Source organism: Dreissena polymorpha, chromosome 1, assembly GCF_020536995.1.
Source record: "Dreissena polymorpha isolate Duluth1 chromosome 1, UMN_Dpol_1.0, whole genome shotgun sequence".
NCBI lineage: Eukaryota > Metazoa > Mollusca > Bivalvia > Myida > Dreissenidae > Dreissena > Dreissena polymorpha.
The window spans coordinates 95,697,866-95,711,468 of NC_068355.1; the positions used below are offsets into that span (position 1 = coordinate 95,697,866).

General features: G+C 36.5%; 1 protein-coding gene across 1 annotated transcript; it reads left to right on the forward strand.

Annotated features, from left to right (window-relative positions):
- The first annotated feature begins 1,770 nt into the window (after positions 1-1,770).
- LOC127841457 (uncharacterized) lies at positions 1,771-7,389 on the forward strand. Its single transcript, XM_052370284.1, has 4 exons — positions 1,771-1,840; positions 3,791-3,973; positions 5,839-5,981; positions 6,172-7,389. Exons 1-4 carry the CDS (start codon positions 1,778-1,780, stop codon positions 6,251-6,253), a joined length of 471 nt encoding a protein of 156 aa, XP_052226244.1. The 5' UTR covers positions 1,771-1,777; the 3' UTR covers positions 6,254-7,389.
- Positions 7,390-13,603: the final 6,214 nt, after the last annotated feature.

Consider the following 13,603-nt stretch of genomic DNA (forward strand, 5'->3'; position numbering starts at 1 on the left):
ATTTAAAAAATAGACGTACATTTGTTCGAAATGGATTAACAGAAACTATAAAGTATATATATAAGCCAGTTTAAACATAACACTTAAGTGTTTTATAATGACAATACATTTAAAATAGTGTAGAAATGTACTGCTACACAATTATCGTATTTAACGGGTACCTGCAAATGTAAACAGATATAATAACGTGTAAAGATCGTGCGTTTTTGCAGTGTTCGAAACATCATCGTGAAAACAAGCAATCGCGTTTGATCATAATATCGATATAAAATACTTGGGTAAAATAAATGTATTGATTTATGGTATAATAAAATGCCAGATTTGTATCGCTCATAACCACTACAAAAGAGTTTTCAATATACACGTGCATTCAAAGACAGTTCAATTCGCAAAATATGCAGGTGTTGTTTTTTTCCATGTGAATGCTAAAATTTATTAATTTTTTCATTAAATGTAAACGAAACGAAAATTCATTCAATGTAAAAGAAAATTACAACTACATTTGAAGATTATTATGTATTGCGCTATTTTAGGGCTTTGTTTTATAACTGATTCAATGCACCTCTTACACTAAATTTCGATCGCTAATGAAAAATAACACTATCGTATCCACACCACTTATAATTATAATCAAATTATTATAGGTTTTTTTTTTTTGAAAATTTCTGTTAGTTAAGTACTTTCTGTGTTATTAGCGATTTCCGCCATCAAAATCGCAACAAATTTCTGGGAGCCGCCATCTTGAAACGTTCGCGCCGAACTTATCGTTCAATAAGACCGACTCGGAATCGAACGATCATTGGCGAACGTTCGCTGTAACTGAACGCACTACTGGTTCAGTATATTAATAGTGCTCGAAATGTGGATACATTATTTACTAATCATGTCATATTGTATTGGTTGTTTTGTATTTTCATGTGGTTATTTATAACACTCTTCCATTTTCAGGTGTTAAATATGTCCATAAGTAATAAAATATATCCATTGTGAATGTAATGTTAATGTTTTTATTTATCATATCACTTGTTAAACTCCGTCATTAAAATACATAAACATTTACTTAATTTTATGTTGTAATTAGAGTTTTGGGAAAGAAAATAATAACATTTATATCAACATGAAAGTTCCCCCAAAACGCACCATATTAATTGTAATTGTATTTTTTTTTCGGAACCACGGGAGAGGACAACCCTCTCAAACGAACATCTTTATGTTCCCAGTACAGAAACTTGACCGCCCCCCCCCCCCCGAATGTTGGGAGGTTATCTACGCCCCTGCAATATAAAGCATTTAATGACAAACTTCAAAACATGCAAAAATCTGTGAAAAGGCCCCTTTAATATTGCTGCAGAGACACATGTTTTATAAACCTAGTATACATTATTCTTGTAATACTTATGTACTTATTAAATCTGTTTTCAATATGTTATATATCGAAACTTTGATATTTCAGAGAAGTCATTTAATCGTTTTTGTTGGAATATAAACAGGCAAATCGCTGAAGGCACGCATCAAAAAGCCAAAATCATAGAAGGTCGCGAGAAAGCACGAGATCTCCTGCACTCTTACTTCAAATAATGTTTCAAATCTTTTTTGTCTATTTAAAAGATCTTTTGCGATACTGATCAGACTAAGGTCACACAAATTAAAACAAAAAATAAAAATATTTTTATACGAAATTTTATAACCTAAGTCATGTAGAGATATCACGAGAATAAGCTACTGTCATGAAATTTGTTACTTGAAGTTTTGTAATCTTTTATGCAAACCGTGTGGGATGCGGCCCGGTATCCGAAAAATACACATTTTCAAAATGGCACCTACGAAATCCAAACACTACGTAGCTTTTGTTATTTTGCTACATTTTGATATTATTTCGATATATCATGTCTACTCACATACAATTTTTGATAATCCGTATATTTTTACATCTACAGACATAATGGATATTTGCAAAGACAAATGTTTTATTGGCATTCCGTCTAATTTATTGGATCAAACCGCTGTCGCTGACGTAAACAACGTCAGTGTTACCAGCGAACACGATGAAACTCTCCAATACAAGTTAAATACAGCATATGTTGAAGACACAGGCGCATTAGTTGGATACTTTCATCTGAAAGGTTTTCAATGGCCGTCAGGAAAATCATTAAAGAACACAAACCAAGAGATATTCGAGGTATCTGATTTAAGAGCAGTGAACTTGGTAGTCTTTCCAAAACTATCATTGGACCGAACCTGTCTCTCAACACAAGGGACTACATTAGCAGAGCCAAGCGCTGAAGTTTATAGTGGATCCTTAAACATGCACATTATTACTCAATTTATAAATGAAAAATGTAACCTGTATCGATCTCCAAATGGATTCCTTACAGTTGAAGGTCTCCACAGACAAGAAATCCTAAAAACCTTTTACAAGGTGGACTCGAGCTATCCAGACATGAAATCTATTTTTAGTTTTCATGAATCAAGCCAATTTTGTATTTATGAAAATTGCTCCCAAACAATGTTCAATTCAAAATATTCAAAAAAAGAAAATCAAATGCAAAATAATTTCAAAAACTTAGATCTTGGTATGAAAAAATGTGATAAGATTGAATTGCCAGCAAAAGATGAATTTTTCCATAATTTTCTAAAAAAATCAAAGCCAGTCATTATAAAGAATGCAACAAAACATTGGGCAGCACTAGGAAAATGGACTAATGAATACTTTTCTACCACTTACGGCAACGAAAATGTGCATATTAAACTGACACCAAGTGGTGAATTTGAAGGTGTGGATTTTGCAAGTAACTTTGATAATTTTAATGAATTTAAAATACCAAAAAATGTGAGAGATCAGCTGATATTCCCAGATCTTGTTGTTGTAAGACCTGCAATGAAAAATATGAAATTTTCTGAGTTTATTGACCTATTTAGTTTGGTATCAAACAAAACAATGAAGAATTGCTCTGCTTACTTGGAATACTCTTCAATTGCTGACATAATGGCTGATATTGTGGATGATATTGTTGAATTGCCACTTCTTAAAACTGTCTCGGAACTAAAGCATCTTAATATTTGGTTGAGCGATGGTGACACACTTGGAAAGTTACATTTTGATCCATTTGATAACTTTTTATGCCAGGTAATTAATAGGGTTATTAGATTTGATTAAAGTTTGTAGATCATTAGTTCCTATACACAGAATCCTGAGTCTTTGATTATTTTTGCTATGAGATTGACGGCTCTGAGTTATAAAGCTGAGAGTTGAATTATTGTAAATAGTTCATATGCATTGTAGAACATTTTGCTAGTAAATATGTTTTCTTGATCTTAATATATATATAAAAGATATTAATTATGTCCCCCTTTGGAGAAGAGGGGGTATATTTTTTTGCTCATGTTGGTCCGTCTGCCTGTCCACCAGATGGTTTCCGGATGATAACTCAAGAACGCTTAGGCCTAGGATCATGAAACTTCATAGGTACATTGATCATGACTGTCAGATGACCCCTATAAATTTTCAAGTCACTAGGTCAAAGGTCAAGGTCACAGTAACTCGAAACAGTAAAATGGTTTCCTGATGATAACTCAAGAATAATTAGGCCTAGGATCATGAAACTTCATAGGTACATTGATCATGACTGGCAGATGACCCCTTTCATTTTCAGGTCACTAGGTCAAAGGTCATGGTTACAGTGACAAAAAACATATTCACACAATGGCTGCCACTACAACTGACAGCCCATATGGGGGGCATGCATGTTTTACAAACAGCCCTTGTTAATTATTAATCCATATTTTTCAGATCAGTGGAAGAAAGCAGGTTATTTTGTTTGATCCACATGACAATCAAAAGCTTTATGAGGCTCACATTCCAGAGGCAGTGTTGTCATACAACTTGGAGACAAACACATTCCGTAAACAGTTGCTGATGGACAGTACATCAATGGTCATGTCTCCAGTGGACATAACCAATCCAGCCTTTGAGGTTACTCCATAATATAATTTATTTAATTATAACAATCAATTGTTCAGATGTGTTTTTATGCCTCAGGGATCTATTAATTAAGTTATCCCTTGAGGTATTGCAGTCTTCGAAATTAGCTTTGAAAAATTACATGCCAGTCTGACCAGTTACTTAAGAATTTTTACATGCCAAACATATTTTTTACATGCCCAAACTTTTTTAACCAAAAATGTTACAAACCACAACATTTTTGCACTTAAATGCTACACATAGTAAAGCAGAACATTTGTTTCAACAGTAGTGAATACAATGACATCTAATCAGTCACTAGAATAAAGATGGTCGATCGTTACACCAGAGCGCTTGGAAAGAGCGTTCTCTGGTGTCCTGGTACGGTTTCTTGGCTTCCTTTTTCTATTAATCATTGTCAATTTTCTATTTTGGAAGTGCTTTACCGGGCTTAGCCCCATCAACATACATTAGATACTACATAGCCTCTATGTCGACAATGACATTTGTTGACGTTGACGAAAACGGATGCGTATTACTTGATTGATTGAAATAATCGATTCAAAAAGCATCTACTCTATTACTTTCTAAAGAAACCGTCGATAAGAACTGAATGTGACCGAAATGCATCGGTCAAAAACAATTACGATGACGTGAGCAAGCAGGTGCGTGTTGTTATACCAATCGAATTTCATTGTTTTACAACTTCCAAAATTGAAAAATAGATTTGCAAATATCAAGAACTTACGATTTTTTTTATAAACTGTCAATTGGCTTCAATAATTAACATGCCTGGCGGGCCACAAACGTGAATTTTTGTATGAGCCCGGCATTAATTTTACTCGCCACGGGCGATCGGGCATGTGCTAATTTCGAAGACTGGTATTGTAGAATACTAAAAAATCTAAGGGCAATTACTCTTCTTTAAGAAAGTCATTACATCCATTAAGTTTCATGTTTGACGCTTGTATCATATCAGAGATATAGCCCTGAAAGTTTACATGATACAAAAACAAAAAAAATCAAGCTCTTATTTAAGAAGGTGTAGGGTTATGATTTTTGTGCATAGCGCTACTCATCATGTCGGCGAATAGATAGAATCTATATCCTTCCGTCTTTAATTGGGGATAACAACATCATTATTATCAAACATCAATTGGTATCAACAAGCATAATATTAAATTATCAATTAAAGTTCATTTAAATAAAATTAAACGTTCTCGTAAATAGCTGCTTTGTGGCTTCAAAGCGCAGTGGGTGGCATTGTTTTTCACAAACACAGGTCTTGTTGCTCAATATATTATGGTTTGGGTTTTGGTTTTCTAACTGCAGTAGACGATGTTTATTGTTGATCAGGTCATAAGTCAAGGCCAAAAATGATTTATAATCGTTAAACTTTGATATATTATTTCCTATATATATTTCAAATAGTAATCAGGTGATTGGTTCGTTTTTTTTTGTTATTTAAAAAAAATACACTACAGTTCGGGTTATCGCATACATGATTGTTAGTGAAAGCCAAACTTAACTATTTAATAAACTATCATTGTTTAACAGTTATGAATACTAAATCAATGGAGCCTAATTTAGGCCTGTGAAAGTTGCATTTGATAGGATGGGCATGGGTTTTATTTGATTTGTTTTCAAAATTGGGACAAAGTTCCAATATATGCAATACTTGTTTTATCTTATTCAGGCTGGTAATTTTGCAATTGCTAATGGTACAAATACAACATTAGTATGGTAGTTATGTTTATTGAATATGTAAATCCTTTATGTCAACAATTATTCAATCATAATGGTTGTGTCATTTAGGAAATATAGTTCAAATTCTTGTTATTGATATTGTTTTTTTATTAATTTGAACTTTTCTTCAGAGGTTTCCATTGTTTGGTGAAGTGCGGCCTTTAAATTGCACGATCGAGGAAGGCGATGTTCTGTTCATTCCTTCATTTTGGTGGCATGAAGTACAGTCGTATCCAAATGTACTAGAAGGACGAAACCTTGCAGTTAACTTCTGGTATGCCAGTTACCTATGTTTTTATACCTCCATCACCACATCATCTTGATCATCAACATCATCCATAAATCTAATATTGCGTTGTAGTGTATATATACTAAGTATTAATATTTTACAAGAATTCTATGAAATTTAATAAGATGTGAATCTTAATGTGTAGATCGCTTTAATATTAACATCAATGTTTCAGGTATGATCCATTTTTGACCAAAGAGTTCCCATGTCAGTATTGCAAGATGGACATTAATCCGAAATACAGACATCTCCTTTGATCCCGTGTACAGAATCGTCCGTGTTGAGTCTTAAATAATTTTATTTTGTAAAAATAAGTGACATTGTGCTTAATTATAAAAATGGGAGAAACTGTCGCGCTTTTAACATTCAGCATCACTTGATTTCTGTTAAAAGTATTGCCAAATTGTCAAGAGAGTTTATTTTAAATGCTGTTTGGCAACTTGTATCGTGTTCTATTCTAAATGTTATAATATATGTTAATTGTAAATCCATCTTTTAAATTACACCATCATTGATCAGCAACACTAATCAATTTTTAAACATCTATTTTTGTTAATCTGGGACCATGGCCGCACTTAAATAAAAGCAAGGATTGGAAATGTCTGAATCAATTCTACAAACGTTAAGTTTTTGCAGAGACGTAGATATCTAAGTCTCTGGTTTTTGTTATGGATATACATGCTTTACATTGCCTATGGCGTTACTGTACTGTGATAGTTGTTTAATTGTATTTTGCCGTCCTGGCATGACACACTTATTTGGCTTTGGAGTACATTCCGTATATTTTTGAGTACATTCCTTACAGAACAAATGTCGTTTAAAATTGAAATATTAAACTATTTTACACACTTATAGAGTAAAATTCGTTGCATAGGCATGTGTATGACGTACAATAAACTGTATGAATTAACATAAGAACAGTGTGTTACAAAGGCATATGGGTGGCTTAAACAATAAACAGTTAAGAACATATAAGGGTATTTTAATGCGCAAAGCAAATACGTTTTAAGAAAACTAACTAATATAATTTATGAAATAAAAACGCTTTGTAGAGATCAAACTGAAGGGGGTTTGATTGGTCCTTAAGCATTTCTGGTCACGATGTGGAGGTCATGTCCTGCATCTTTGGAATCCTCTCTCACTCATATATGCTATGCTTTCTAATTGACCCGTGTGACAGTAGGTTATAGAAATCTATCAATCGTGAATAAGACTTGGTGTCAATATCCCTGAGGAAATTTTACATATGGAAGAAAAGACCCGTTTTATGAAAAGTCCCATGCACCTTTTGGCTTGTTTTACAAGAACCATTATTTGATCAATAATCGGCGCTTAAGCAGTTGAAGAAAGCCAAAACAACGGAGAAAATTGTTTCAAATAAAATCTAACTTTTGCTGTTTTATTCTTAAAAGCCCATAAATACATCGAATTGTTCGTACAATATATTTAAGCACAAACAAATAAAACGAGCATCATGTATCTCGTTAAATCTATATCACCATACCTTATCTAGTGTTGAAATTTTGGCTTTTGTCATGAGGAACACTGCTTTTTATGGGTAAACTTTATTGTACGAAATAATAGTTGATTTTGATCATTTATGTTAGTTAAATTGTATTAAAAATTGTATCAGAGGTACATTTATCATGACTCGCAGATGACCCCTATTGATTTTCAGATCACTAGGTCAAAGGTCAAGGTCACAGTGACTCGAACCAGAAAAATGGTTTCCGGATGATTTCTCAAGAACGCTTACGCCTAGGATCATGAAACTTCATAGGCTCATTGATCATGACTCGCAGATGACCCCTATTGATTTTCAGGTCACTAGGTCAAAGGTTATGGTGACTTGACACAGTAAAATGGTTTCCGGATGATAACTCAAGAAAGCTTATGCCTAGGATCATGAAACTTCATAAGTACATTGATCATGACTGGCAGATGACCCCTATTGATTTTCAGGTCACTAGGTCAAAGGTCAAAGTCACAGTCACAAAACACGTATTCACACAATGGCTGCCACTACAACTGACAGCCCATATGGGGGGCATGCATGTTTTACAAACAGCCCTTGTTTATAATCTGAAACTAAAACAATGTTATTTTCTTATTTTACTGATGCAAGCATGAACAAAAGACGAGAACTCAAAAAAACAAAGAAACACTTATTATTTAGTGCTATATGTTCCCAATGTAATTTTGACAGTATTCGAATCGTTCTTCCATTCTTGTATTTTTTAAACAAACATTCTATCATTTGATGATATATTCGAACAACAAAAAGCGATGAATAGTGCTGCATTTTTATAAACTATTGATTTTGGAAACCCGATAGGTTTGTCTGTCAATTCGGTCTCGTCAAATTCAGCGCACAATTTATCTGCATTAGCCAAATTGTCAAGTGTTGAGAAATAGACGGGCATGTTTGATGGTGGTTAAATAATGATAGGTTAAATTAATTTATGGCAAAAATGGTATCGAAGCAAAATCTTTAAGCAACAATATTATATCATAGCCAGTGTTAAAGACTTAATAGACATCAACCATATTAAGTATGGAGTTCAAAGGTTCAGTTATTTAATAACGATTATAGTATTATTCAGTATTGTTTTTAAGTCCACTAAAGATTCAATGTAATTTAACGTCGACATAAAACACTAGCATTGCATGCTTATTTACTTCAAATATTGGACTTAGATGCCCAGTGGTGAAACAGTGTTGGTGTTCGAGACCAAAATAGGTTATACTTTTTGCATACGCATAAACATGTTTTCCGTACAGAACACACAGACCTTAATGTTTCATGGTGACACGGAAGCATATCATTGATGCCTTTTTTTTTTTTTTTAAATCAGAGTTTATTTTCAGGTCCTACCGGCCCCTTCATGAGGTCTATGGTCCGACCTGCCCCTGTGACCTTTCAGGGGGAAAAGATTAATTTTGAGCCAAAGTAGGTCAGATTTACCCCGGCTTCCCGGGTATTCGCCAAAGATATAATTTAGATCCAAATATACCAGTGCACGGTGGCCTTAATGTGCACTGGTAGTTGACAATTCAAAGACAAATTCTTGTCTGTACGCAGCTCCACTAAAGGGTGCAAGCAAGCAGCTCTGCCTTTATGGCCCCTCTCGCTGCCACCGGCTGTCGTCTTCATCCCCGAGACAGTTTCCCCAGTGCGTTGAGCGTACTGAGTAATGCTGTCCTGGGGTCCCTCTTTAAAGCCACCCCCTCGACGTTCTTCTGCAGGCGGCTCCTGGCCTCGGTCGCGACGAGCACGCTCCAGCTGCTGACCGAGAATCATTGATGACTTTGTTTTGTTTATTTGAGATTTATTTACAGGTCGTCCAGCGTCTTCTCGACTACAGATGTATTGACCTGCCCCTTTGACCCTTCAGGGGAGAAAATAAGGTCATATTATACATCATAGCACGATGGCCAATGAGACCTTAATGTGACTAGATGCTTTTTTTTTTTTTTTTTTTTTTTTTTTTTAATGGATTATGTAGTGGTTTGCCTTTTATCAAAGTGGTTTTTGCAGTATTCCTATTATCTCTAGATTATCATTATCCTTATTGGCATTAATGTTAATTCCTTATAGTTTGTGTGTGGTTTTTGTGCTCTCCGCCCCAAGAGGTGATAGTGGGGGTTCGAGCGGGATACAGAGGGCGCCCCGATTCCAGAGGCGCCCCTGGTTCTTTTAAGTGCCCGGTGTACAGCACCGATACACTGCACCCCCGTTTAACGTCCCTCGCGGAGGACTTGTTAGTACATAAACATAGATAAGTACAGATATTACTCTATTGCCCTGTGTCTTGGTGTAAATTCACATGGGCGCTCTCTGTTGTGCTGGTGGATATTGTCAGGTGTTTAATGGTGTTGCAAGGGTCAGAATAGTTTTGAAGTTTAATATAGTAGAAAAGGGGCTGCGTTTGTGTGGTTGGACCGAGATGACTGGTTGGTTGTTGGTGGTACAGGGAGGACAATATCTGGTTCTACACTTTCGTTCTTTGGGAGACAATTTTCACGCGCCTTTATTTGTTTTTTGAGAGAGAGAGAGCGCACGTTCTTCTTCCTGTTTATATTGCTAGTGGTTACACAGATGGTAATTATATGTATTAGTGCATTTTGTTCAGGAGGGAATAGATCTGGGATGTTAATGCTGACCATCCCTCTAATTCGATCTGATCCTCATAGTGACAAGGGTAATACGTGCAGGTTAGCAATACAAGGTTTGCAATTCAACGTCAAACGTAACAAGGCACAGGCATGCAAGGAAAAAACTTACACTACTCTACAAGAAAACATCACCTACGCTACAGTAGGGGAAACAACAACAACAAATACCGTCACCATTCTATTTTTATTTTTGTCATGTTGGGTATGTCATGTCAACGGGGCCAGAGTGCACGGATGTCATGTCAACGGAGCCAGAGTGCACGGGCGAGAGATATCTCTTCAGGCGCGCCCTCTGGCCCAGCTGACACGCTCTACTCAACATGTTTAAGTCTTGTACATATGGGAAAAATGTTAACTAATCACATTTAATTACAACAATATTCACACCTATAGGGGTTGCACTGTGGGTAAATTTGCCCACGTGCGCACTTACTGCGTCTGCCGATCCTGCGTGGAAGTATGTTGTTTGTGTGCTTTTCCCCTACCTTCGTCGTAGTTGCTGATTACAGCTTAAGAGAAGGAAAGCGAGGGTCTCGCGGAACCCTGGGTTTTGTTACCTAGAGCGCTATTTGGTTGTAAAAGAAGGCTTAGAGCTTATCCATAGTGGTCGAAAGGGGCCAAGTGACATATGTATTGGGGGGGGGGGGGGGGGGACGTACCCTTCCGTCGTTTTAGTATTATTAGTCTTTATCTATTTATCTATTGGTGTAATTTTCCTATATATCATCAAGCGCAGACGAGGAAACCGCGAACGTTCGTTATAGACAGCTCCCTCATCTTTGCATTGTTTATAGTATTGTTTATTTATGTATTGACGTCAACAAGGTGTTATTGGACACTGCATTGTAATGTACTACCAATCCAAAGTACATTTGGACCCCAAATACAAATATAGGTTCTCGGCGTGCACATTACATGCAGTGTTTCTATATCTATTTATTTATTGATGCAATTTTCCTCTTGTCATAAGTACATAAGATAGTCATTATTAATTGGAATCTTTAAAATTACATATATCATGAATTGTTTTACGGTACAGTTTTAGAACCAAATTAATTAATAAGTTCGAGCCGGGCCCAGACGAGTGGCCATATGGACAACACCGGAGTGACCATCGTCCGAGGCCCACCCGTCATTAGTACATAAAGTTGCCATTATTGATCTGAGTTTTTATTTATTTATTTATTTATTTTAATTTTTCCTATAGGGCCGGGATAATATGGTTAGGTTCAGTTCGCGCCCAGACGAGTGGCCATATGGTGCACACCGATGTGACCATCGTCCGAGACCCGCCCGTCATTAGTACATAAGATTGCTATTATTAATTTGAATAAATGAAGCAGTATATAACTGACGGTATGTGTTGTTATTTCTATCTACCGCTAATAGTCCAACGGAATATTATATTTTATCTAAGTAGCCCGTGTCGCGCAAAAATTTAAACACGTGCAGTCGCACAGCAGGAGCGATTCCGCTTGGAGGCATCAACAGTGAGTCGCGATTAATGATAAGTGGGTTTTTGTAGGCCGCTATTACCCCTGCACTTAGTTCTAGTCTCTGTTCAGCGTGTTTAGGGCATATAAAGAAAAGATGTTCAAACGTGTTATGAATGTTGCACTGGTGGCAGAGGACAGTTTTGTAATAGTCGCCGTGCAATCTGGTCACCCTTAGGCGCATGCGCGAGTAAGCCCTGTCCTCCCTTTTAATGGGACTATAGATGTTAATCTTATGGCTAGGGTTGGTTAATATCGGTAAATTATGATCGGCGCAGTAAATTGACCATTTGTGATCATGTTCATTATACCCTTTTTGGTTAATGATTGCAATTAGTTCGCGCCCGCTAGGCTTTAAATCAGAGGGTAGACCTTCATGGGAACCTATTCTGGCAAGTTGGTCAGCGTGTTCGTTACCCGGAATGCCTACGTGACTCGGGATCCATACGAATTGGAGAGTGATATTGTTGTTTGCTAGTTTTGTGATTCCCTTTAATGTTGCACATATAAGGTCGGGACGCGTTTTCGAGGATCCTGCATTAAGTGCTTGTAAGGCGCTGAGAGAGTCGGTTAATATCGCGTAGTTTGAGCGTTCGTGGGTTTCAAGTTCATTAAGCCACTTTATGGCGCTGTTTATTATAGCTAGTTCGCAAGCAAATATAGACAGTTCTTTATTGTATTTTACCTTGCACTGATGTATAATGTCATTTTTGGGTTGATACACTACAAAAGCCGCGCCTGCTATTTCAAGTTCCTCATTTTTGCTACCGTCAGTGAAAATCTGGGTGTAATCCCCATATTTATCTGTTATATAGTTTTGAGCTATAGAGCTACTGTTTGGGTCGTTGTCGGATTTTTTAATAAATGTTGTCAGATGTAAGTCAATATTTGGTTTTGATAGATTTCTTAAGCTAAAGTATGTAGGTTCTGAGTTTTAATGTCAATAGTCTCATAATAATTTCCTAGCTCGAGCACGTTCTGCGCGTACGGGAGACCACTCTTCTTTTTCCTTGTTTGGTAGGCCGGGTCTTCAGTAACACTAAGGTTAATTGGGAGGTGTGGTCCCATAGATAGCGTGCGCGCGCGGTATTTTAGTTGGTTAATTTGCCTTTGTTGACCCAGTTCTATCATTCCACATTCAGCGTGCAGCAGAACGGTGCTTGTAGATTTACGTGTACCAGTTATAATTTTAAGTGCCGTATTTTGGATTACTTGTAATTTATTGAGTAATGTTTCACTGGCTGAATTGTACGCAATGCTTCCGTAGTTTATTTTTGCCCAGATAGTGGCTTTATAGATACGCATAAGGGCTTTTTTATCCGTACCCCAGTTGTTTCTTTGGATGCATTTTAGAAAGTTGAGGTCCTTTTGGCAGCGTACAACTAGTTTAAGGATGTGGTCTTTCCATGTTAAATATTTGTCAAATGTCATACCCAAAAAAGTAATGTTGTCAAGAAGCGGAAGAGGAGCACCACATAGAGTAAGTTGTGGGGGGTTAGGGGTTTTCTTAGATCGAGTTGCTTTACGTGCATTGGCCGCTACTTTTTGTGCACTGGCAGGGAATAAGATTGCTTGGGTTTTTGTGGGATTTATTTGGAAGCCATACGATGCGCTCCAGTTTTCTATTGCAGTTAGGGCTTTTTGGATTTTAGTAATTGCTAGATTCGGTGATTTAGATGTGGTCCATATTGCACTATCGTCTACAAAAAGTGATAAATTGATTAGATCAGTGTTATTTTGTGCATTATGTGCCTTAATTTCTCTGTCTAGGGTGTTCATAGTCACGGAAAATAATATTGGAGATAGGACACTACCTTGGGGACAGCCGTTTATAGTCTCAACTGATTCTGATGTCGCGTCATGCAGTCTCACTTTTATTTTACGCGTTGTAAGAAAAGCTGCAAGCCAGTTGAGCATTTTACCCTCTATTCCTAACGT